The 25,920-nt window shown below is 40.0% G+C and overlaps 1 protein-coding gene across 1 annotated transcript in view; it reads left to right on the top strand.

Moving 5' to 3' along the window:
• The window catches only part of LOC126094617 (E3 ubiquitin-protein ligase SHPRH), a 275,624-nt gene that overhangs the window by 106,985 nt on the left and 142,719 nt on the right, over positions 1-25,920 (top strand). Inside the window, exons 7-8 of the mRNA XM_049909097.1 lie at positions 7,895-8,014; positions 17,828-18,015. Of these exons, the coding sequence (XP_049765054.1) occupies positions 7,895-8,014; positions 17,828-18,015 (308 nt within the window). The remainder of the gene's footprint in view (positions 1-7,894; positions 8,015-17,827; positions 18,016-25,920) is intronic.

Raw genomic sequence — 25,920 nt, 5'->3', positions numbered from 1 at the left:
GGTTGGGGGGGGGGGGGGGGTGCGGGAAGAGAGGGAGGGAGAGAGAGAGAGAGAGAGAGAGAGAGAGAGAGAGAGAGAGAGAGAGAGAGAGAGAGATTGCAAATGCTGTAACTGATTTATGCATCAAGTTTCGCAAGTAGTGTGATGAATAAGAGCTTGAAGTATAAATCTGTGATGCCAGGCCAGAACTATCTACAGTCATAAAAACATCGCCACTCGGACATCTGTATTACTAAATGACTTACCTGGTTCATGGTGTGTGGTTATAGTTGCAGATTGCCTATTTACTTGATCTAATTAATGTATTGACCAAATTTAAAAATGTTTAACACAGTAAGATAATACAGTTAGAAATTGTGTGTATGTCTCAAGGCAGTGTAACCAAACCCATGAAAATATTCAGATTATATTCATTTGGCATTTGAGAATGAGAACACCGTTACACCATAATTTCAAATCTTTATGAAAGTTTTTCTGTGCTGTGGAACAATTGGTTAAGATTGGCTTAAGCAGTGTCTACTCTCTGTGCAAGATCAGGCATCTCAAAAACACTGTAGCCAACCTGACATAGTGGGGTCATTATGAACCTTTTCGTAGAGCCCACTGACCATATATGGATTATACTTCTGATGCCTGAGCTACCAGCTCCCCAAGGGTGCCAAAGGGTAGGTTCCCATCTCCTTGGGATATCGTGACTCCCGACAACAGCCTCATGCCAGATGGCCTTTGCAAAAGCTGAATGCACCGGTGGGGGAAGCCCAGGCAAGTGACATGAGGGTGGAGAATTCAAATCAAACTAAATCCACACAATGGCCTTACTGATCTGGCTGTTTCAACAGATAAGTATTGATATTTCAGTAAGGACATTTACTATTCATCTGCTCTTCGTCCCCTGGCTTCCCCATGGGAAGACGGTCAGGTCAAAACACTGGGAATTAAACTGTTTATTCAATATCTGGTGTACATTAGAAATGAAGGAGATACTTCCACATCGACGAAACCAGTGTTTTTATTGAATAAATAGAAAGTAAATATGGAAAAGTAGACACACTGGAAAAAAACTGAATTAGGCCACTATTGATTGAAACCATCTCTGCTGCACAATCTTGAGCATGTCACACACACCAGTGACTGTTACTCCACATAAAACTTTGAATGTGGCACAAGAAGTTATCATTCACAGAGATATTGCACCCCAGACAGATGAAGAACTACGAGCTAATATAGGATGAGGAGGCATACATTTTGTAAGATATGTACAGAAAGGTTCAAAAGATCAGCAAGTATGTAAAGGTGCTTTAATCTTAGTTTATGAAGGACATGCCTTCCAAGAAATAGTTAGTTATGATGTAAAAGTGTGATATGAAACCTTATTTCCCACCGCCCATGAGATGTTTTCGGTGCTTACATTTTGGTCACAGCTCATCCTGCTAGACAGCAGACCCAAACTGCAGAGACAGTCGTAGATCACTTCCTGAAGGTCATCCTTGTAGACAATCACCTTTCTGTGTAAACTGTATGGAATGTCTTCCCCCTACAATCACCAATTTGCCCAGTAATTATAAAAGAAAAAACAAGAATATAAAATGATGGACCACCTCTCATATCCCGAGATAAGGAAAAATGTGAATGCAAGCATCCAATCGACATGACAGATTATGCAAAATTTGAGCTGTCACCCCACATACCTCAACTTTTTCAGAACAAAATTTACCTCCTGCTATAAACCGAGAGGATACAATCATAATGACAAATTATGTGCAAGAGGTATATCTGCCCCCTCTTCACTTCCATTCTTGCAGAGCCAGCAGGAGGCACTTCATATCCCGCCAACTGCACAAGAGAGGAAGACCCACCCCCACACCTTCTTCCTCCAAACATGACTGATGTACAGTCAGATACTGATCAGTGGATAGAAGAGACTAAGACACAGAGCCGATAACATGTTTGACCATTTTCTTACTCAGACCTACAACCGGAAAAATTACACGAAGGAAAACATCTAAGTGACAAAAAGGGAAAAATGACAAGAAACAAACAAAACAAAGAACTAATTTTTCACTTCAGATAAAACTGGAACTCTCGTTGGCAGCAGATGAATCTCTGGACACAATGCCAGTTGCACAGGAAGCACTGGAATGCTCTTCAGATCAACACATATCACCTACATCTTTGCTGAACACCATGGCGGCACCTTTTCACTGGTTTTACAATGGTATTGCAATGGCTAATATCACCACCTGGAAGAAATGTGACCGTTAATCACGCACTATCCCACAGTGTGTATAACAATACAAGAATAAAGATTTTTGGAAGATCATCTTCCTACTCATAGAGGATGAAACATATATCGGCAAAAAAGGGATAAACATGAAACAAATATGAGCACAATAGTCAAATCGAACACCTTCACTGGACAAATAACTATGAACAGTGCACTCAAAACAAAAGACATTAGAGTACAATTGAGCATAACAATACCTACATTCCCCATGACCGAGATATTACTTACAGAGAAATGGAAGACATAATTAAACAATTACCCTGTGTTTCATTTCATTGGGAGATTTCAGTGCACACCATCACGTATGGGGCAGCAAGACGATGACTTGTGAGAGCATCTGCTAGGGAGATTATTCACACACTTTGACATCTGCCTAGTAAATTCACAAGCCTGATCGTATTCAAACATCTCCTATGGCTCATACTGTGCAGTAGATTTGACAATCTGCAGTCCTAACCTTGCACCTGTGGTCCAAGGGTACATTGTTGATTGCTTTTCCGATACTGGCCATTACGCAGTGACTGCAACCGTCTTAAATTTACACCACACTGATTGTTTATTATGTTGGCTACTGCAAAAAGCTAATTGGAATGATTTAACTGCTAAAGTACAGATAACAATAAATAATAACAATAAATACAGAGAAGACGGTTGATGTAGTAGCACAAGACACAACAGAAATGATCATACAAGCTGTTAACACTACAACACCATTGTCTTTGGGTCCTCGTAGATGTAAATCTTTTCTGTGAAGGTGCAGTGAGATTGCAAATGCCACCGGTGAAAATTTTATTTTATTCAAAAGATCGAGCAAAAGCATTTTACTTAATGAAACAAGAAAAGGAAGAGTGTTAGGAACTCTGTTTCGTCAATGATGGTATAAACCACAGTTTCACAAGTGTGGTCCAAATTGTGATGGATTAGTGGATTTCAGGTCATTAATGGAATGTAGGGAATCCTTGACGAACAAGAAATTAATACCAGTTCCCATGACATTGCAGAATTTTTATCAATATATTATGCAGAAATGTCGCATCTAAGAATTACCATCCTACTTACGCTCACGATCGCCTTTTCACAAAATGTAATACTGTGTCTTTCATCTTACCAGATCTATAATAAACTCTTTGCAGTATGAGAACTAAATAATGTTTTAAAACATGTCGCCAGGACCACAAAATGTCCATAGTCAAATGCTAAAATATCTTGGTGCAAAATAGCAAAAACTGTTCTAAAAAATTTTAACCATACTGAAACCAGAACGAGACCCAAAAATGGAAATAACTACAGGCTCATGAGTCTAACAAGCAACTTGGATATATTGTTAGAAAGGATGGTTAAAGCATGGCTTTTTTGGTGCCTGGAATCTGGAAATGTCCTTTTCTGATTCTAATGCAGATTTCGAAGATCTTGAAATATGACTAATCGTCATTGGAGTTCGTAGATAGAGGGGCCTCTGTGCACCACTGACACACAGTCACAGTATTTTTTGATTTACACAAGTGATATGATACAATGTGGCAGGATCATGTTTTATCAACTCAGCATGAACGGTGTTTTTGGGGAAATTTACCTGTCTTTACACAATTTTTTTTATCACTTGGATTATTTAGGGTAGGTTGGGCGTGACCCTTAGTAACCAGTATATGCAAGATAATAGAGTCCTACAGGGATCAGTTTTAAGTACCACACTTTTTGGAATTCCAGCAAATGGCATTGTAGCTGCAATGGAACATACAGTCACACGAGCATTATGTCATCTTTGTTTTACTGTATTTGCCTGATTATAAGATGAAGTTTTTCCCCAAATTCACCATTTGAAAAAAAAAAAGTGTCTTCATACATTCACAGATAAAACTATTGCTGCTGAGGTTAACATTTTTCCATTGTTTCGTAGTGTGTATAGGGGTTATCTAACATCCACTGATGGAGAACTCATACAAGTTATTCCAAGTGCCGACTTAAGGACACACATTCAGTGCGACATCCTGAAGAAATGGGAGAGGAAATGGTAAGACAGTACATGATCCAATAAATTAACCACACAACCAAGGTGTAGCAGGCTTCACTGCAAAGCTTGAAGAGGGAATGTATTGTGCTATACAGTCTCAGAACGCTGTACATACCAAAAAAAGGTCATGAATTTTTGCTGTGGTGGTAATAAGCCTCAGAATCCATCTGTGAATGAATGTTAATGATTGACCACACCCTCAAATATTGCACGACAATCCTGTGAGGACAAATTAACCTAAGACCTCATCTATCAGATATTCTAGTGGCTGACAAAACACCTGTAAGCCATGTGCTACACTTCCTACAATGGAGTGTATATTAAGACGAAATTTAAAGAAGACACCATTGTATGTCAGCTGAGGAATGAAGATGAGACGACAGGCCTGTCACCGTCGATCTAACCCTGAGGCACCACCTGATTCATCATTCGCACCAGAGCCTGTTGTCTTTGTTGAACCATTATGGACTGTGGGACAATGGCTGGCATGTATTTCTTGATGCAATAATTTACCAACAGCCGTATGTGTCGCCTGGCCATCAAAAGCTGTTGCATAGCGATTTGATTCACAGATCCAGTTATATGGCTCCTTCCGTGTATAGCGATTTTACAACTATGAAGTGTGGGACCTGAAGATGGCATCAATGTACCGTATTTACTCGAATCTAAGCCGCACTTTTTTTCCAGTTTTTGCAATCCAAAAAACCGCCTGCGGCTTAGAATCGAGTGCAAAGTAAGTGGAAGTTCTGAAAAATGGTAGGTGCCGCCACAACTAACTTCTGCCGTCGAATACATGTAGCGCTACACATGCTTGCTTTGCAGGCACAAAGACAAATACTGGTGCCAAAACCTCTGCGTCAGTAAATAAATTTAAAAAAAAAAGGTGGAAGACGAGCTCTTTTTCTCCGCCCCGAGTTTCAACCACTGCATTTTCATACATTATCCAACGAAGTAAATACAAATTCCGTATTGTTCATCTTCGAATGTAGCAGCATTTCAATGTACTACTAAAATCCGACTGGGAAGACTGTTTGGGGTTTTTGTCAATATGGCCAACTCTACGTTCTGGATTTTTTCCTACCTGTGAGAAGAGATGGTTGCTAATAGGAACCTGATGAAATATGAATCACATGCAGTATTCTCTTCACCATAAGAATAATATGAATATAAACATTTTGCCATGTATTCTTTCGTGTTTGCTGCTATCTCATTTAAATCCTGTCTGCCTAATAAACTACGAAACTAGAGTGAGACAACAGCAAACGCAGAAGGATATACGTATCATGTCATGTTTATATTGGTATTATTCTTATGCCTAATAGTGATACATTCAGAAATGAAGCACGGAAATTGACCAGATTTTTAAATCTAAGATGACTCTAATTTCTGTGCAGAATGTAATGTACTAAAGAGGCGTCTGCAAAGATTTTCAAATGGAGAAACATTTTCGCTAAACTCTTGTTCAGAACATCTTCTACCATACACAGTCTAATAGGTTCTTGTTGATCATTATCAAAGAAAGCAGCAGTGTAAGTAACAACAAATAGCAGTCTCTTGCCATTGTTTCGCCAATGAGACGATTCCTCTCTTTTTTTTTTTTTTTAAATTGTAAGCGGCGTTAGTGCGCACAAAAGCAAGCCATGCCGCGAGCGGCGACAGGCCGTAAACACTCATTATCAGAATGCGGCAAACAATGCATGACACAGTACAGTAATGCATTTTCAGCTTAGAGTGATGTAAACACCTATAACAAAGAAAACTGCACTTATCAGATCAAAGAAAAATAAGCAATCAATTCAAACCAGATGAAGCACGTGAAAAAGGAAGGGTACCCATATAAATACGGACAGAGCGCCTGACGCATAGCAGTGGCTACCTGGTAAAACGTAACTGCTAAGCTTACGACTCGAACCAAACTACTGCAGCTGTATCGTCATTCATTCGACCTAAATTGTGTCTCATATTAAAATTGACCAACTTTGTTTCGATTTGGAGGTGCGGCCTAAAACTTTTCTCTCCCCTTGAATTTCGAGTCTCAGATTTCAGGTGCGGCTTAGATTCGGGAAATTTTTTTTTCCTTGATTTCGAGTCTCATTTTTCAGGTGCGGCTTAGATTCGAGTGCGGCTTAGATTCAAGTAAATACGGTAATGCTGAAACTGGTAGCACATAAGAAGTTCATAAAATAAATTTCTATAATACATACAGCTTTTGGTAAATTATTGCATCAAGAAAACCTGTTGTGGATGACAAAGTATCTCCATCTATATTTCTGTCTCTGAACCTGAGATACTAACTAAGTACAGCAGTGGAAATTAGTGTAATGGCACATGGTTATTTGTGGATAAAACATATTTATGTATGTATTTGTTATTGCACACCCTTTTCCCTCACAGTTTACAACAAAATAAAACAAAATATGTTCTCATCTTTCTGTTAGCATTGATGGTACTTAAGGAATTAAAGAAACAAGAGAACTTTAGGGCTGGAAATTTGGCCACCACCGAAGTTTCTACATGTCTGAACTAGTTCTCTTGTGCAGAGGTTATGCCAGTAGTACTGAAAACAATCTGGCCCATCCAAATTAAACCTCTTCCCATCACTGACAATTACTTTGTTCCATTCTATGGTCCATGACACAATATATTCTTCCACAAACTTCATCCAAGCCTCCTTAAGTGCATTGTTTAATATGGCTTACGGAGCCGTTTTTTGAATGCTAGCTTTGCGTCTTGAGTCAGGATTTGTCAAACATGTCTGGAAATGACTGATAACTGCAATCAGCCACAAATTGAGAAGAACACAAGTTTTTGACTTTTGTTTTACGCAGAGTTAAAAATTTTTGTATCAACATTTGAAAGCAATTGGTGAAGAACTTTCAGAGATATGAATTGAACAAACGAACATGAGGTTTTTGTTAACAGCATACATCTGTGCTTTGGTAGGTCTATAAAAACATGCTCATATTCAAATGCAACGTTGTGTCAAATTTCAAAGCAATTGGCGAAGAACTTTCAGAGATATACTATTTTGAGCATACAGTGAACGCAAGATGTATGTGGCAGTGCATTTGAAATGCTTGGAGAGGAAGCAGCTATTATATGGAAGAAAAGTTGGTGATAGTAGTTAGTGTTTTCCTTTTTTTATTTTATTTTTCTGTGGTGGAATCATGAAACCATTACAATCAGTATTAATTTTGCTAATTGTGCTCTTCTCCATTTTGCTTATGTCACATCATCTGTTATTCTGTTGTTGTCTATTGTGCACTTTCATCTCTCTCTCTCTCTCTCTCTCTCTCTCTCTCTCTCTCTCTCTTTCTGGCTCTCCTCACCGTTCCCCCATCCACCTCCTCATCCAATGTACTCTTTGCATACCAGTGCCTTATATATGTAATAACAATTAGTAAATTTGAATAAAATAATGATCTGTTTGTGTTACTGGAGATTTATGGTACAAACTTACTACCAACACAGTAAGTTATTTCGTAGCCAATTTTGATATATTTCTTTTGTCATTGGATGGACCATTTTACGTCTTTCTCTTAAGTGTATTGTAGTGATTCACTTGTACAATTCCAACTAATTGTGTGTTTTTTTTACAGAGGAGTTACCAAGGGATTTGTCCAGCCATACATTTTAGCTCGGAGTAAAGTTGTTCTGACAACGTATGAAACTTTGAGGCGTGAACTTGTATATGTGGAAATGAATAATGACTCGGCCAGGTAGATATTATTCATCAGTATTTATTTGCAACACATGTTCATCATTCTCATATTGGTGTAGAGGAATTAAACATATATATTTATAAGCTGCCCAAAAGGTCTCTCTCTTTCACGCTTGCTAAAACAAAGAATATATCGGGAGTCAACAAAATTTAAACCTGACGCTCTACTTTATTTTAAGTATTCTGTGAGTTATGTCACATTATAATGTGAATGCCTATTCCTGGCCTGCTGATCATGAAGTCCTCTATATATTGGTCAAACCTTTTTCTGGTATCTCAATACTGAGGACTACAATAAATATACAAATGGAAACTCATCAGTGGAAATGGAAGGGTTAGAGGTAGCAGCTCACCATTTAATTGAGACATCAAATGACCATAGGTGCATAGATAAGACTAAAAATGCCAAGCTTTTGAACCTGACTAATACAGAATATGAGTACATGTACACCTGCACAGCTAATTTGTCTCAACCAGCATATATTGTCTAGCTCAACTGGTGTGAGGGATTGACTCAGGTGGAAAAAGAGGCAGGAATGATAGAAGGGAAGGGCGGCTGACAGCTGGGAGGGAGAAGCAGCAAACACATGAGGAAAAAGTATTGCAGCAGTGAGCACACTCTCGTGTCAGGAGGAGGAGTCGTGCATGACACACAGTGGCCTGAAGGAGAGGACCGGAAGGGAAAAGTGGAACAGAGGAAGTAGGAGTCTGCAGAGAGTAGGGCGCAACTATTTAATGAACAAAGTGTTGGGATATGTGAGAAGGGGAGAGGGGCAGAGGTCGCTGTGAGGGGGATAGCAAGACTGAAGTACGTGTTGTAAGGACAGTCCCCGTCTATGTAATACAGGGAAGCCAGTGTCAGCAGCAAGAATCCAGGTGGCAGGGGTCATGAAGCAGCCACCGAAGTTGATCATGCTGCTCAGCAGCATGTTCAGCCACTGGAGACATGGCTATGCTTGTGATCAAAGCTGTGCAGTAGTTATGACAGAGTGGATGTGGCATTACTCCTTTCTCAGGTGGCCCATTCTCTGATAGCATAGGATAGGATATCCTTGTGAGAGGACAGGAGTAGGATGTGCCAGGTGGATAGACGGGACAAGTTTTGCACCTGCATCTTGCGTGGGGTTGTGACCCATGTGGTGAGGGGTCAGTGGTAGCTGTGGCATAAGGATGGACTGGAATATTGTGTCAATGATGTATGCAAAGAATACTTTTTCAGAAGAGGTGAAAAGGGTTGTGGATACATTGTTCCTTATTTCAGACACAATGGTAAATAATTGGAGCAGTGGTAAAGAATGCAGTTAAGTTATCTCAATAATATTTTATAACAAGGAGGATGCTTCTTTGCAACGATGGTCAGAGAGTTAGGGACACATGCAGATACAACACGGGAGACCTGTTTGTGAACTAAGTTCGGGGGTAATACCTGTATGTGAAGACATCAGTATCGCTTTCAGCACACTGAATATGGGATTGCTTGTTACTGCAAATGCACAATTTGTGAGTAGCCAGATTATACAGAAGAGATTACTTGTGTGAAAGAGATGGCAGCTTTAAAATTTAAAAGACTTGTTTGGTATGGAGATAGACATTTCTGAGCAGTCACAGAGGTGTACAGGAATGTGGTATGGTGAGGAGCTCTAAGTGAAGCAAGTGGGAGAGGACATGTTGAGATTTCTGAGAAATGATGGTAGAGTGCCTCTGCCACAGCTGCCGATCACGAAGGTGTTGTTGACAAATGTGAACTGGCCTAGGGGTTTGGGGTACTGGTATCCTCTAGATGCCCATAAACAGGTTAGCACAGGAGGGTCCCATGTTGGTACCCATAGCTGTGCTGCTATTTCTTTTTATATCTTTCCCACAAAAGAGAAAAAATTGAGGGTAAGGATACAGATCCGGAGTCATATTGCGAATGAGGTCATTAAGCCATTAGGAGATCTAGCATTTGACATCCATGAGGCAGTGTGCATGGGGGATGTCTGTGTTTACAGAAGTGAATCAATGGTGACAATTAAAGATCCAGGTGCCAGAAGAGTGGAGATAGTTGGGAGATAGTGAAGGCTTCAGATATCCATATGAAAGAGGAACATCACCACAAAGCTTACCAACTTCTTCAGTTTCATTCATGTACCCACTGACTATGCAGTTCCTGAACTCAGTAGCTCGGTACAGGCTTTTGTTGAAGTTTCGAGAACATACCTTCACCGAGGAGTCAAGCAGTGTATTGCTCCCTCCTACGTATATCTCACAAAGAGACCATGAGGATAAAATCAGAGAGATTAGAGCCCACACAGAGGCATACTGACAATCTTTCTTTCCACGAACAATACGAGACTGGAATAGAAGGGAGAACCTATAAGAGGTACTCAAGGTACCCTCCGCCACACACCATCAGGTGGCCTGCGGAGTATGGATGTAGATGTAGAGTGATTACCTTTACTCCTTCCATCATTTTAAGTAAATTTTTACTATTAATACCTAGTGAATTTATGCTGTAGACTTTTCCAAAGTTCATTGTGTCCAAGTTAAATTATACCATAAATTTGAATTCCCTCACAAATTAAAGCTGTCTGCCAGACCAGGCCAGAAAAGAAACTATAAACATACTGTTTGTGTGCAATGCTTTTATACACAGGTGAGCACGTGCAACAAAATAGTACATGTTCTCCCTGCAGAGAGGAATGTTCGTTGTGTAAACAGCCTTCACAAAAATAAGACGCACTAACTATTAAAAGCCCGTGAATTTGTCACTCATCTGGCACCTCTAACCTCTGGTTTTAATCCTATCTCACCTTCATTTTAACACATTTTTCATTTTAACACATTTTTCATAGTTAAATTGTTCCACTTGTGTTTTTTTATTTTTAAATTATTACTTTTATTTTCATTACAGTCTCATCATTTTCTCTACACTAATTTATTATACTACTTTCAGTAACAGTTGTGTTACTGCCTGCCATGTAACCACTTCTTGCCACCTATACTATTTTCCTTTTTCTATTATATCCATCTAGAACTGTTCAGTATTTATCTGATTTTTGTTCTTTTGTACATTTTATATAAAGTGTATTATTAATAAGGCATGTTTTTAGGACACTGAAATACCTTTTACTATAGAGTAAAATAAAATTCCAGAGAAATATAAATTTTATTTGTGTTGACTTACTTACTTAATCCTTGGCGCTACAGCCCATGTAGGGCCGTGGCCTCTCTGATGATCACAGCCCAATCCTGACGATTTTCTGCTCATTTCCTCCATCTCTTGACTCAATATTTCTCAAATCATTTTCCACATCCTGCAGCCATCATTTCTGGGGTCTCCCTTTGCTCCTTTTGCCACCTGGATTTCCTGTGTAAACCTTTTTGACAACTCAATTGTCCGAAATTCATTCTACATGGCCCAGCCATCTCAATCCGTTACACTAAATTTCAGTCACGAAGTCAGGATTTCTATACAGTTCTTCCAGTTCCTTGTTTCTCCTTATCCTCCGTTGCCCCGCCTCATACATGGCTCCAAAAATCTTTCTTAATATTTTCCTCTCCTGTCTTCTCAAGAGTTCTTCTTCTGCTACAATCATTGTTCATGTTTCTGAGCCATACATTACCACAGTTCTTATGACTGTTCGATAGACCGTCACCTTTGATTTTCTATTCAGGCTATGTGACTGAAGGGTCTTGATCAGGGCCCAGTAAGCTCTATTTCCTGCAGCAATTATAAATTTTATTTCTTCTCGTTATCCTCCATAACCAGCACTCCCAGGTATTGGTACTTCTCACATGTCTCATAATTGTCTCTGTTCAACTTAATATATATTTCTCTTTATTTATGTTTACTCAAGTAAAACTGTAGCTTGGATTACTGAATTACAGAATTATTTTAAATGGCTGTTAAATTGACATTGAAAAATATTATAAATATAAAAATACCTGGAAAGGTTATGATATTAATTTAGAGGAAAAATCCATTAGAAATTGAATATCATAATATGTTATTTAGAAATGAAGTTCTCTTTAATAAGTTGAATCTTATGGCTTACTAATTTTGTGTGTGTGTGTGTGTGTGTGTGTGTGTGTGTGTGTGTGTGTGTGTGTGTGTGTGTGTGTGTGTCCAAATGGAAATTGCACTGGAAAAGTTCCAAATTCTATTTTGCCTTTTTGGAGAGAGGTGGTAAATTGCAGTTCTCATTTCCTACAAGCAAATTGTGGAGCAATGACGGAATGCCATAATTACTTCAGGATGAGATTTTTATTGATACTACTTAGTTAAGAGAGGACTGTAAACTTCCATGTAACCTATATTTGACTGCAAACTATTATTCATAGTCTGTTAATTCTGATGTACTAAAAAATTAAAGTAGTAGACATTTTGTGACACAGATGATGATAAAAGATATGCTGCTGAAATAAGTAGTTTTTCAAGTGTGTGGTTTCCAAATTGAGACACGTAGTTCAAATCTTTGCCAAGTTCACAGCCAAGCTTGTTATCGCCAACTGGCCTTATGATTCCTAACAAATCATTGATTCTTTTGTAATTTTTATCTGAAATGCTTGTTTTATGACTGCTGAGCAAACAACATACCTACAAGAAAAAGTAGAAAATTGTTAGGTTTTGGATACATCAGTGCCTTCACTATTTTCCTGTCCCCTTATACATAATATGCAAACATTCCATTCTGGAATTCCCCATTACTGCATGTTTTTTAAATGTTTAATACAAGGGATGGAACTTCAATAGTAGCAACTATTTATTTACAGCTCATACAAAATAGATACGGGTTTCAAAGTTTTACTGACCTTCAAAGTAGTCACCAGCATTGCGTACAACCCATTGCCAGCAATGTGGAAGTCGTAGGATACTCTTAGCAGTGCCAGTTGTGTTGACAGTTTGAGCAGCGCAGTCTATTGCCCAACGAATTTGTAGCAGTTCTGAAGTGAATGCCATGAAGTGTTTCCTTCGGTTTAGAAATCGAGTTGAATTTATGAGGGCTTATGTCAAGGGAGTGCAGTAGGTGGTATAGCATTTAGCAGCCCCATCAATCAGACAAATCAGTGACAGCTTGCTCTGTTATGTGTTTGAGCATTGTTCTGCAAAATGATGGTCAGGTCCTGCAGAAAGTGTCATCACTTTTGTCTCTGTGCTGTCCATTTTTGGAACACAACCTACAATCAGCTTAGAGACAGAAGTGATGACACTTTCTGCAGGACCTGGCCATCATCGTAGATCGCTGGAAGAACGTAAAGTACCTAGCGACTGGAAGAAAGCGCAGGTCGTTCCCATTTTCAAGAAGGGTCATAAATCAGATGCGAATAATTATAGGCCTATTTCGCTTACGTCAATCTGTTGTAGAATAATGGAACATGTTTTGTGTTCTCGTATTATGACGTTCTTAGATAATACAAATCTCCTTCATCATAACCAACATGGATTCCGCAAACAGAGATCATGTGAAACTCAGCTCGCCCTATTTGCCCAAGAAATTCACAGTGCCGTAGACACTGGCGAGCAGATTGATGCCGTATTCCTGGACTTCAGGAAGGCATTTGATACGGTTCCGCACTTACGTTTAGTGAAAAAAATACGAGCTTATGGAATATCGGACCAGGTTTGTGATTGGATTCAGGATTTCCTAGAAGAAAGAACACAACATGTCAAACGGTTCAAAATCTGCAGATGTAGAGGTAATTTCGGGAGTACCGCAAGGAAGCGTGATAGGACCTTTATTGTTTACAATATACATAAATGACTTAGTTGACAACATCGGTAGCTCCGTGAGGCTATTTGCAGATGACACGGTTGTCTACAAGAAAGTAGCAACATCAGAAGACTCGTACGTACTCCAGGAAGACCTGCAGAGGATTAATGCATGGTGCGACAGCTGGCAGCTTTCCCTAAACGTAGATAAATGTAATATAATGCGCATACATAGGGGCAGAAATCCATTCCAGTACGATTATGCCATAGGTGGTAAATCATTGGAAGCGGTAACGACCGTAAAATCCTTAGGAGTTACTATCCGGAGCGATCTGAAGTGGAATGATCACATAAAACAAATAGTGGGAAAAGCAGGCGCCAGGTTGAGATTCATAGGAAGAATTCTAAGAAAATGTGACTCATCGACGAAAGAAGTAGCTTACAAAACGCTTGTTCGTCCGATTCTTGAGTATTGCTCATCAGTATGGGACCCTTACCAGGTTGGATTAATAGAAGAGGTAGACATGATCCAGCGAAAAGCAGCGCGATTCGTCATGGGGACATTTAGTCAGCGCGAGAGCGTTACGGAGATGCTGAACAAGCTCCAGTGGCGGACACTTCAAGAAAGGCGTTACGCAATACGGAGAGGTTTATTATCAAAATTACAAGAGAGCGCATTCCGGGAAGAGATGGGCAACATATTACTACCGCCCACATGTATCTCGCGTAATGATCACAACGAAAAGATCCGAGAAATTAGAGCAAATACGGAGACTTACAAGCAGTCGTTCTTCCCACGCACAATTCGTGAATGGAACAGGGAAGGGGGGATCAGATAGTGGTACAATAAGTACCCTCCGCCACACACCGTAAGGTGGCTCGCGGAGTATAGATGTAGATGTAGATGTAGATCATTTTGCAGGACAATGCTCAAGCACATACAGTGCAAGCTGTTACTGATTTGTTTGACTGATGGGGCTGCTAAATGCTATACCACCTACTGCATTCCCCTGACTTAAGCCCTCATGAGTTCAACTCGATTTCTAAACTGAAGGAAACACTTCATGGCATTCACTTCAGAACTGCTACAAATTCATCGGGCAGTAGACTGCGCCACTCAAACTGTCAACACAACTGGCACTGCTAAGAGTATCCTATGACTTCCACATCGCTGGCAATGACTTGTACACAATGCTGGTGACTACTGTGAAGGTCAGTAAAACTTTGAAACTCGTATCTATTTTGTAAGAGCTGTAAATAAATAGTTGCCACTATTAAAATTCCAACCCTTGTACACATACTACATAAATTATTCAGGGCCATGTGATAAGATCTATAGTAACATGATTTTGAAAATTTATTGCATTGTGGGCATACCACCAAATTTTTACATGTACAACTACATAAAATCTCTGCAAGCACTTTGAATTGCATGACAGCGTAATCGACACAGTGCCAGTTGTTAGGTTTTCTTCATGTTCCATTTGTGTAAGGAGTATGCAAAGACTGACTGCTGTGCATGCTGTAATTAGTTTAATCTTGTCTTTGTGGTTTGTATGGGAGGGATACAAAAAAGGATCAAGAATTTCTCTAAAGTCTTCATTTAATGGTGGGTCCCAAATCTTCCTAAGTATGCTTTTGTGGTACAGTTGGCATATATCTTCAAGGACCTACTAATACAGATTTTTCAAAATTTCTGTAACACTCTTCTGCGAGTCAAACAAACCTTTGACCTATTTGAGCCACCACTATTTGTATACATTAAATGTTCTCTGTTAGATACATTTCGTATGGAACTCAACATTTTAGCAGTATTCTTAGATGGAATGTAAAAGTGTTTTGTAAGTAATCTCCTTTGTAGACTGGCTAAATTTTTCTAGTACCCTGCCAATGAACCGAAGTCTGCCACGTACTCTACCTATGTGATAGTTCCATTGTGAATCCCTATAAATCGTTACACTCAGGCATTCGTACAAGTTGACTGATTCCTGTTGTGACTCGATGTTGTGCTCATAGCATATACCCTTCCTGACTAATTTAGCAGTAAAGTGATCAGCTCAGTGAATAATAAAAGTGCCAAGTCATCAACAAACAAAAAGAATGAAAGCTTTGATAGCTTTTAGATGAATCCCCAGGTGAGCTAGAGTACACACACATAGGTGCAGTGTGGTAGCCTAGGCTGGGGTTAGAGGTTGAGTTAGGTAGTGTAGACAGAGGGAGAGAAGAGGCAGGAAGAAATAGGAAGGATTAGGGAAGGGTAGCTGATGGTTCTGAGAGAGGTAGCAGGTGCGAGGACAGCGGTGTGAGAGGGAGGGGTTGTTGCAAGGATAACTTCCGTCTATGTAGTTCAGGAAAGCTGGTGCAGGGGGAGGAATCCAGATGGCACAGGTTGTCAAACAACCACTGAACTTGAGCATGTCATGCTCAGCATCATGTTCTGCCACTGGGTGATCAACACTGCTGTCAGTCATTCATACTGGAGAATAGTTCATTGGTGGTCATGCCCTTATAAAATACTGTGCAGAAATTTCAGCAGAGCTGGTGCATTACATAGCTGCTTTTACAGGTGGCAGTACCCCTGGTAGGGTAGGATAAAACTGTGGCAGGACAAGAATAGAATGTGCAGTGGCTCTCTGGATCATATCAGTTCCATTTTCCCAAGTGACATGACAAAGCTGTTTTGAGCATGTCTTGCCACTAGTTCCTTTATGTGGATCAGCTGGAAGGAGTTGGATGCGTAGTCCAGTTAGCCAAGCAGTTTCCAATTTCTTCACGGAGAGTTTAGAAAGACAGTCACTTCCTGCCATACATTCACAGGATGACAAACTGACTCAGCCATATATTGAGCTATTGTGGCACAAGGATCGTTTACATACTGGTCTTTAAGATCAAAAAGTGTCTCGATATCAGCAGAGTATAAAAAGTCCCTCTAGCAGTGTCAAGACTATATCCACATATTGTGTATGTGAGGGAAAGTCTCGGTCAGAATGATTGGACAAGCCATCAGTGCCAACGTAATTGAATATAAGCAACATTACCGGCTGGGACACATGGACAAATTTTCTGTGGCAGAATACACACTGTGCGAGACTGACCGTATAATAAAATGCGCAGACATGAAAGTTCTCACTGTGGAGAAGAGTTCCCGTGTCCACTTATTCAAAAAGGCCATTGAATTTAAAAAATATAGTAATAGTTATAATAACAAAGAAGAAAGCCTCAACGTATATGTACACTAGATTCCAACACTGCAGCAAACAACCATTACAGGTAACAATGGGAGAACTGTAGCAGTAATGACCGGGGATAAGCACTAAGACATTGATGTGTTGGGGTACATATAATCACAGATCATGGGCTCGATTCCAGTCCTCCAGTTGCAATGGAGGATGAACCTTTGACAAGGCCAACCACTCATACTGGTAAAGCATCATAAAAACTATAAAACAAATATCAGTTGTAGGTTCAGAGAGAAAAGGTTACAGGCAATACAACATTCATGAGTGTCTGGACGCGAACTTTGATTCCACTGACAGCTTTTGTATATGACCAGAATTTCTTTGAGTTTTGTAAGAAGTCTTTCGATAAGATTTTGCTGTGGTAGTCGCTGAAGACTTTACTCATTGCCCCCTTGACAGCCATACACATTTAATTCAGCATTTCTTAAACTGTTCTGTTAGGGGTATCTGTAACGAGTGCTTGGTCTGCTGTTCTTCTAAACATGAGCTGTAGTTCTTCCACATGCTACTACCCAGAGCCAATGTTTCCATGTTCCTCATTGAAATATGACAGTACTGCCCCTTATCCAGTTCGCCATACATATGGATCTTCCTACATGTTTTAGCTGTGTATTGTACTTTGGTAATCATTGTTTCTATAACTGCCTCATAGTCATTAAAGCCAGTTTCCATATGTACGTCCTCAGACAGGTGACGTCTGTTTGTCCCATTAGGGATAATGTATCATATTGGCACAAATAAATTGGGAGCACTTCAGTGAAAATACATTAATGAGTAGAAAATTATGGTGTTCCACAAAATTGCTCAAAGATACAAAAATTAACAAATCCTTAAAAATATTCATTTGTGGTAATTTTTAGACACTGTGGACTTTTTTTAGATTGCGGCATGCCAAGCGGTTTTATGCTCCGCCATCTCCTCTCACGTGCATTGAATGGTGGAGAATATGTTTGGATGAAGCCCAGATGGTGGAATCTCACTCGAGTAAGACTGCAGAAACAGCACGCCACCTTTTGGCCGTTCATCGATGGGCAATAACGGGAACCCCTATACAGAAGTCAGTGCAAGGCAAGTATTTGGCTGTTTGTTTGTGAAATTCGATCTGAAGTTAGTGTACTTTCTACAAGACAATTACCCAGTTTCCTTTTCAGTTAGAGTACTGCTCTCATTCTTAGCTTCCTGTGTCTTTTTATAGGCTGTCTGTGCTTTATTTTGAAAGAAAAATTTTCATACTCCATGCCATTATAAAGTTAGATCAAAGTCAATCATATCATAAACTGCCACAGAATGTAGATTGCTAGTTAGGAAAGATGTTGTTTGAGTCTAGCAGCATAAATTCAGCATAGTGTGCTGAAAGTTTTGTGTGAAAGTCAGAAAAACAGGCATGTGTACTCTTAAAATATTGCATCAGACCTAAGCAAAGGAAAGTTTGTCCTCTTCTCAGTGCCTTCAGAGACAGACAACATTTTGGACACTCCTTGTCAATTAAAAGGTCATTAACTTATAGTAAAGTTATACAAAAGCATAAAATACACAGTTGGAATACCAGTTGCAATATCTTTTTTTAATTAAGTAAATTGAAGGTAGGAGGGTGGGGGATGGGGGAGAGAGAAACTGATGATATGCGGAATCAGCAGTGGCATGTGAAAATTTGTGATAGATCACAATTCAAACACAGGATCCCCTACTTACTAGGGATTTGCATTAACCACCCAGACACAGTTGTAATGTAATTATACAGACTATCTCGTCACACTCACTAGCCGACTCACATTCCCACCTAGAGTCACATATCCATAGTCCCCATCCATGTCCTCCATGCTAACCAATTTTAGATGCCCACAGGAGGTTGAATATAAATGTGCATCTGCATTGAAGGTTGTGGATCCATTGCTCATTGAGGTGAATCAGTTATATAAATGCATGGTGTCTGTTCTTTCAGACATGTCCAAAAGAACATACTGCATGCATTCATATAAGCTTTCTTTATTACTATTTGTTCACACACAATTAGTTTTGATCTACAGTCTTATTATCAAATGTCTTACCTAACAATGAGACATAGAGGAATGTGCGTATAATAGTCTATCACTGCATGTAGGGTGGCGTTTTCACATAAACAAAAGTTCAAACGTGGCTGTATGTTTAAATGATTGACATCTATGGGCACCATTCTACAAAATAGATTTTTGAACATACAGTGTTAAGTGTTTCCCCTTCTATGCCCTATGCACATGCATAATCTACAGCTATACTATGCAAACCACCAAGAAGTATATGGTAGAGAATACATCTCATTTATCATGACTTATTAAAGGTTCTTCCTATTTCATTCACATACGAATACAGAAAACTGATTGCTTTGATGCCTCTGTGCATGCTGTGAAGAGTCTAGCCTCGTCTTCGCACTTCATGCAGGAGTAATATGTAGAGGTCTGAAGTGTGTCCCTAGATTCATCACTTACAGCTGGTTCTTGAAGCTTTGTTGACAGGCTTTGGTAGAATAATTGGCATCTGATTTGTCCTTGTTAATGGTTTCTGTGACTGTGGAGTGAATTACTTGGTGAAATAACAGCAACCATCCACTCCCTATATCCCCACAGGGGGATCGCCTGTCTTTGGTGGGTTTGTGCCTGGCTACCACAGGGCTCCAGCCTTTGCAACATCTTTTCTCTTATGTGCTGCACATCTATCCTCTTTCTATTCTTTTTCCTCACTCTTGGAGAACATGCCTGGGATGTTTTTGGAAATGTGTTCTGCATTTTCAGTAGCCGATATCAGAACAGTCTCTCCACTGTTTTTCATTCCTTTTTTCTTTCTTCGTTCCCATTCTCCTGTCCTTCCTCCACTTCAGCATTTGAGGTTCCTCATTTTCTTCCTCACCGAGTGAGGTGGTGCGGTGTTTAGCACACTGGACTCACGTTCGGGAGAATGAAGGTTCGTACCTGCATCTAGCCATCCTGATTTAGGTTTTCCATGAATTCCCTAAATTGCTTCAGGCAAATGCCAGGATGGTTCCTTTGAAAGAGCATGGCCAGCTTCCATCCCCATCCTCCCCTAATCTGACAGGACTGATGATTTCACCATTTGGTCCCCTCCGCCAAATCAACCAACCAACTTCTTCTTCTTCTTCTTCTTCCTCCTCCTCCTCCTCCTCCTCCTCCTCCTCCTCCCTGTGCGGCCCTGAAGGTCGGCCCACACATCTGATGCATAAGAGGTGACTGGGTAACATGTAACTACCAGCCCCAGGTTGACAGGTAGAATTTGCACGTACCGCTTGATGCAGGCCAGGCCCGGGGAGGGATGATTGCCTGAGCTGCTACCTTCATGGATTGCCAAACGGTCCCTCTGTCAGATGTTTGGGAGGTGTGAACAATCACCTAAGGCAGATGCACCCTCCTCTTAGGGGATACCCCCCCCGCCCCGCCCTTGAAAGGAGCATGCCATCAGAGATACTGGCAATCATGGGAGATTTTCTCACAATGAGCCAATCATCTTCACAGTCAGCAGCTATGAAAGATAAATGGAATTAGGCTAACAATTCAAAGACTCTCCCAGCAGCACCACAGTTCCTCGTGGTTTTACCTATTGAAGATGGTCAGTTTTCACTACAGTAAATTCATGTATCATTTAGAAAGGTGTTGATGCAGTTGCTAGCCCTGTGAAGTCCTGCTCATGTTTATGGAATGGCACTTTGCTTTTGGAGACTACTTCTGATTCTCAAGCACAACAATTGCTTGCAGCTTCACTCCTCCTTGGCTATCATGTTCTATTGAGGCCCATAAACCACTAAATTCTTCCTGTGGTGTTATTTACACTAGGCTGCTTGATGGTCTGACCAAGGCAGAAATCCAAACATACCTCCATGGTCAGGATGTCTTTGCAATCCATTGGGTGATGAGTAAGGTAGATACATCCTTAGTACCCACACGCAATCTTTTTCTCACTTTTGATAGAGGGGTGCTTCCGTCAAAGATCAAAGCAGACTATGAAGTTATCACAGTCAGACCCTACATTCCAAACCCGATGCACTGCTACAAATGTCATCATTATAACCACACTCAGATGTCCTGTTGACACCCAGCCAAATGAATAACCTGTAGTAGGTGTGCTCATGAGGGTGATTGTCTGCCTCCTTCTCTCCATTTTATCAATTGCAATGGCAACTATGCCCAGGAGATCCAGGTGGAGGGAAAAGTGTCTTACCTGGTTGCTCGCAGGTTGTTGGCTAATCGGAAACCCTGCTTTCTGCCGTCCAGCACTTACAGTAGTGTTCTTGCTACATCTCACTCCATGAAGGACATGGCCACGCAGACATGAGACTTCAAATTCAGCACCGCTGTTGTAAAATCACCCAGTGTCATAGTAGCATCTCTGTCTCCTCCTCCAGGTATGCAACAGGCCACCAGACTTTTGCCTGATGGAGCGAAAGTCACCTGCTACACAACAGGCAGGTCCTTTCCAGCCAGAAGGAGACTTTTTATGTCCCTCCAGCCAACAAACATCTGAGTCTTCCTCTGCCAACATGAAAAGCTCCAGGTAATCAAACAAAGGCAAGCAGTCTTCTCCGTCACTGACACGGTGATCCTCTTTGACGATGTCGCCACATGATATTCTCACCCGGCCAACCTCCGTATCACCAGTGCACATCACCGACCATTTTTTTGCTCTGGACTCAGGAGATCGACAGAGGAAGAATACCGATACCTCTGTTGAGCTCATGGAGCATGATTCACCAGCCTCTGCGCCCAGTAGCAATGAGTCTTTGAAGGCTGGCACTCGGCAACTGCTGGGGTGTCACTGCTTCATTTTTTCTCTCCTCCCCTATCCAAGTCAAGACTCACCTCCAAAGGAACATTACTGGTCTTAGATCCCACAAAGAGAACTTATGGTTGCTCTTGGAATCGTAGTGTCTGCTTGTTCTCTGCCTGCAGGAAACAAAATTTTATCTTCATGACCACTTTGAACTCTCTCGTGGAGGAGTCGTGCTGCTCATCCGGGATGACATCCATAGTCAGACCATCTCCCTGATTATCTGGGTTCAAGCTGTTGCAGTCCACATTTTCCTTCCTTGCTTCACCCACTGTTTACATCTCTCCATCATTAGGGCAGACTTCCTCCAGCTTATTGGGCAACTCCCTCACCCCTTTTCGCTGCTCGGTGACTTTAATGTACACAATCCCCTTTGGGGTTCTCTCAGAAGCTGTTCGAGAGGAGGCGCCCTCTTGGCTGACCTTCTCAATCACTTTTACCTCATCTGCCTTAACACGGGAGCACTCATATTCCTTTCAGACTCCACGCAGACCTGTTCCCAGTTGGGTACCTCCTTCTGCACTGCCCAACTTGCCTGTCATCTTGAGTGGTCCATTCTTCCTGGCCCGTACTTGAACGGCTCTTATTTTGTGTGCTATTAGTTTGCTGACTCTTACCCCACCTATGTGCACACCCAAATGGCAGCTTTCTAAGGCCGACCGGAGGCTTTACTCCTCCCTGGCAAACTTGGATGAACAACATTTCCCCAGTTGTGATGACGAAGTAGAATATCTTACAAACACTATTCTTTCCACCTCAGAACATTCCATTCCTCGCATTTTATCTTAGATGTGCTGTTTCTTGGTCCCTAGATGGACTAAGGCGTGCCGTGATGCAATTTGCATTCCGAGACATGCTCCCCACATTTTTAGCTGTCGCCCTACAAAGGCAACTGCATTTGTTATAAACAGTTGTGTGCACTGTGTCATCGCGTTCTTAGGGCTAGCAAGAAAACCTAGCTGGATTTCATTTACTAGTTTTTTTAACAGTTCCACACCCTCTTTCATCATGTGGGCCAACATCCGACAGCTTTCTGATACCGTCCATCCCCCAATTTCTGGCCTGACCACAGCAGATGATGTCATAGTGGACCCTGTTGCTATCTCCAACACCTTGGGCTGCTTTTTTGCAGATATTTCGAGCTCCACTCACCATCACCCTCCCTTCCTCTATTGTAAACGAGTAGAGGAGGCTCAGGCAGTACCATTCTTTTCTCAGAATTGTGAGTGCTACAATGCTGCCTGTGCTATGAGAGAAGTAGGTCATGCTCTAATGCTGCCTTTTCTATGAGGGAACTAGATCGTGCTCTCACTTCATCCCAATGATGTTCTTATTCAGACACAGAACTTTTCTCCTGTGGGCAAGAACTTTCTCCTGTATACGTATAACATCATCTGGGCAGAGGGCACGTTTCCCATACACTGGTGTGAAACCACTGTCATACCCATACCCATACCCATACCTAAGCTCGGTAAGGCCAAACACCTTCCTTCTAGTTATCACCCCATTTTCTCATCAGTTGTGTTTGCAAGGTGATGGAACATATGATTCATGCCCATCTGGTTTGGTAGCACGAGTCCTGCAATTTACTAACCACTTGAAATATGCTCACTATTTTTTATTTACTTAAGTTTGGCATATTTCGTGACAGTACCTTTTCCATAAAATGTTTACAAGGCAATATTTGTCTTGGCTTCAGTTGTCTAGTGGAAGTATGATTCCACTATGCAGTTTCATTGGCTGCAGAGTCCAATGCATTTGCCTCATTTTTGGTGCTTCAAATACCATTTCTTCGAATGTGGTTTCTTCTTAAAGTTTATATAAGACAAGTAGTAACATAATTCATTTTTTCTGTTCACTAACAAATATTTATAACGGCAACCTGCACATTGTTTTACCGTCAACACACACCAAGAGTTAACTGCCAACTGATTACAGTCAAAGACGACTCCAGCATCAAAGACATTTTACACAACACACAAGCTTCCACTTGTAATCAGTCTCTTTGATATTCTTCGTCACATTTACTAATAGTAATCAATATGCTTTCACTCTCAAAAATATAAGTAAATTAGCATATAATAAGGCAAATTACAATTAAAAAAATTCTGACAAAAATATAAGAAAACATTTACAATTTGGTATCAACAAATCCGGTAGAAAATAACACATCTCCAAGATCCATTACAACTGCTCCCCAGGGCTTTTGTTGTTATGAACATATACAACAAAATCCCGACCACACTCAGTAATGGATTTGTATTACACAATTAGTACATTAATGATGCAGTCTGATAACCTCTTCCAAACTTGCACTCTTTGAATCTGTGGACATGTTACTGGCTGTTGTTGCAATGCTCCTTCCCCATCAATCTCATACACAAAAATTCAAGTAAAGAAATTATTTAACATGACAAATATACATGGTATAAAACATACGTGAGAAATATTCTAACATACAGCATACAGATTGAAAGTAATAGTAAGATAAAACTCCTTTGCTAGAGTAAGATATCTACAACCACTTCTTTGGTCACACTGTGCCAACTGGCTCTTGAACATATATAGTGTAGTGTTGTTTTATATATATTTGCCTTTTATGTATTTTTACTTCTAATGTTCTTTTCGAATTTTTTTCCTCATGTTTTTTTGTTTTGTATATGTTTTTGCTTATGATTTTCTTTTTAAATTTTTTATTATTTTTTTTCTTTCTTTTAGTACAGCTAAAGATACATCAGTATTATCTAATTTTTTTTTTTTTTTATTTTTTTTTTTTTTTTACAATTATTTATGTGCACTTGCCTCTCTACTACAATATTACTACAAGTCACATTCTTGTGAAGAGTACTTTCGCTCCCCACATCATCAGTATAAAGAACAATAAATTGCTCATATATCATGAGGCTTTATCTAAAATTGGTTTTGAAACTTATATCTTTCGTCGCATGTCCTCACATGCATGCCTTCACCCACAGCGAAGACTTATCTTCCAAAAATTAGAAAAATACTTGGTTGTACAGGTAGTTTTTGTTCCAGCAAGCATATTCCAGTGGAGGACTTTTGTTTTAGATGATAATAGGTTATTTAAATTTTTGAAATTATGATTTCTGTTTATATAGTTTCAAAGAGACAACATTCGTGAGACCAAATAATTTCCTTGACTTAGGGTTTACCAAACGATAAGCATTAGGGTGTGGATTTTCTATGACTTCAAAAGGCCCAATATAGATACAAAGAATTTAATTTCTGAAGTTAACATTTTTGATTTTTCATGAGATTTGACCAGAACAAGATCCCCAATTTCGAAAGTGGTTAATTTTACCCTATTGTTATGTCTTTTATTACTCTTTTCCTCTTCTTTCCTCATAGTTTCCCTGACAATATCTTCTCTCTCTTGCATGGTTAAAGGTGTACATTTAGGAAATTCAGTAAGTTCTGATATAAGATTTGGAGGTCAAATATTAAACATAATCTCATGCGGTGAAAATTCTGTGGAACTATGTTGTGGGCTATTCATAATATCTTCAAAATTTCGAATGTGCTCAAACCAGGTTGGATGTGTATGGCTACAATAGGTTCTGCAAAGCCTCCCAATTTCCCTCATATGTCTTTCTGCAGGATTGGTGGATGGAGAATAAACAGATATAAGTATATGCTTCAATTTTGATCTTTCAATAAACTTTTTCCAAATTTTAGAGGTGAACTGTGAACCATTATCTGATGATATAGCTTTTGGTTTACCCACCTGTGCGAAATAATCTCTTTCAATTTTTATTATAATTTTATGGCTAGTAGCTTTTTTCACTGGATATAGTTTAATTAATTTTGAAAATACTTCTACCATAACAAATATGTAACAGTGACCACCTTTACTCTTTCGTAACATTCCATATAAGTCCACTGCGATAAGATCTAAAGGTTTTTTCTGGAATAATGTTTTGCATCTCTCCACCACGTTTTTGATTGCTCACTTTAACTCTCTGACATTTGTCGCAGGTTGCCAATTCTTTTCTTACCTTCTTTCCAATATTGTAAAAATAAATGTTTTCTTGTATCTTTTGAATGCACTTCTGTACCCCACAATGACCAAAACTTTGATGTATGTAAATGATCAGCTTTTCAGCATCTGCCTCTGGCCAACACAGTTTCCAATTATCAGAA

The sequence above is a fragment of the Schistocerca cancellata genome, chromosome 8 (assembly GCF_023864275.1).
Source record: "Schistocerca cancellata isolate TAMUIC-IGC-003103 chromosome 8, iqSchCanc2.1, whole genome shotgun sequence".
Classification (NCBI taxonomy): domain Eukaryota; kingdom Metazoa; phylum Arthropoda; class Insecta; order Orthoptera; family Acrididae; genus Schistocerca; species Schistocerca cancellata.
The sequence above is the reverse complement of the archived record's forward strand: the minus strand, read 5'-3'. Positions and strand labels throughout refer to the sequence as shown.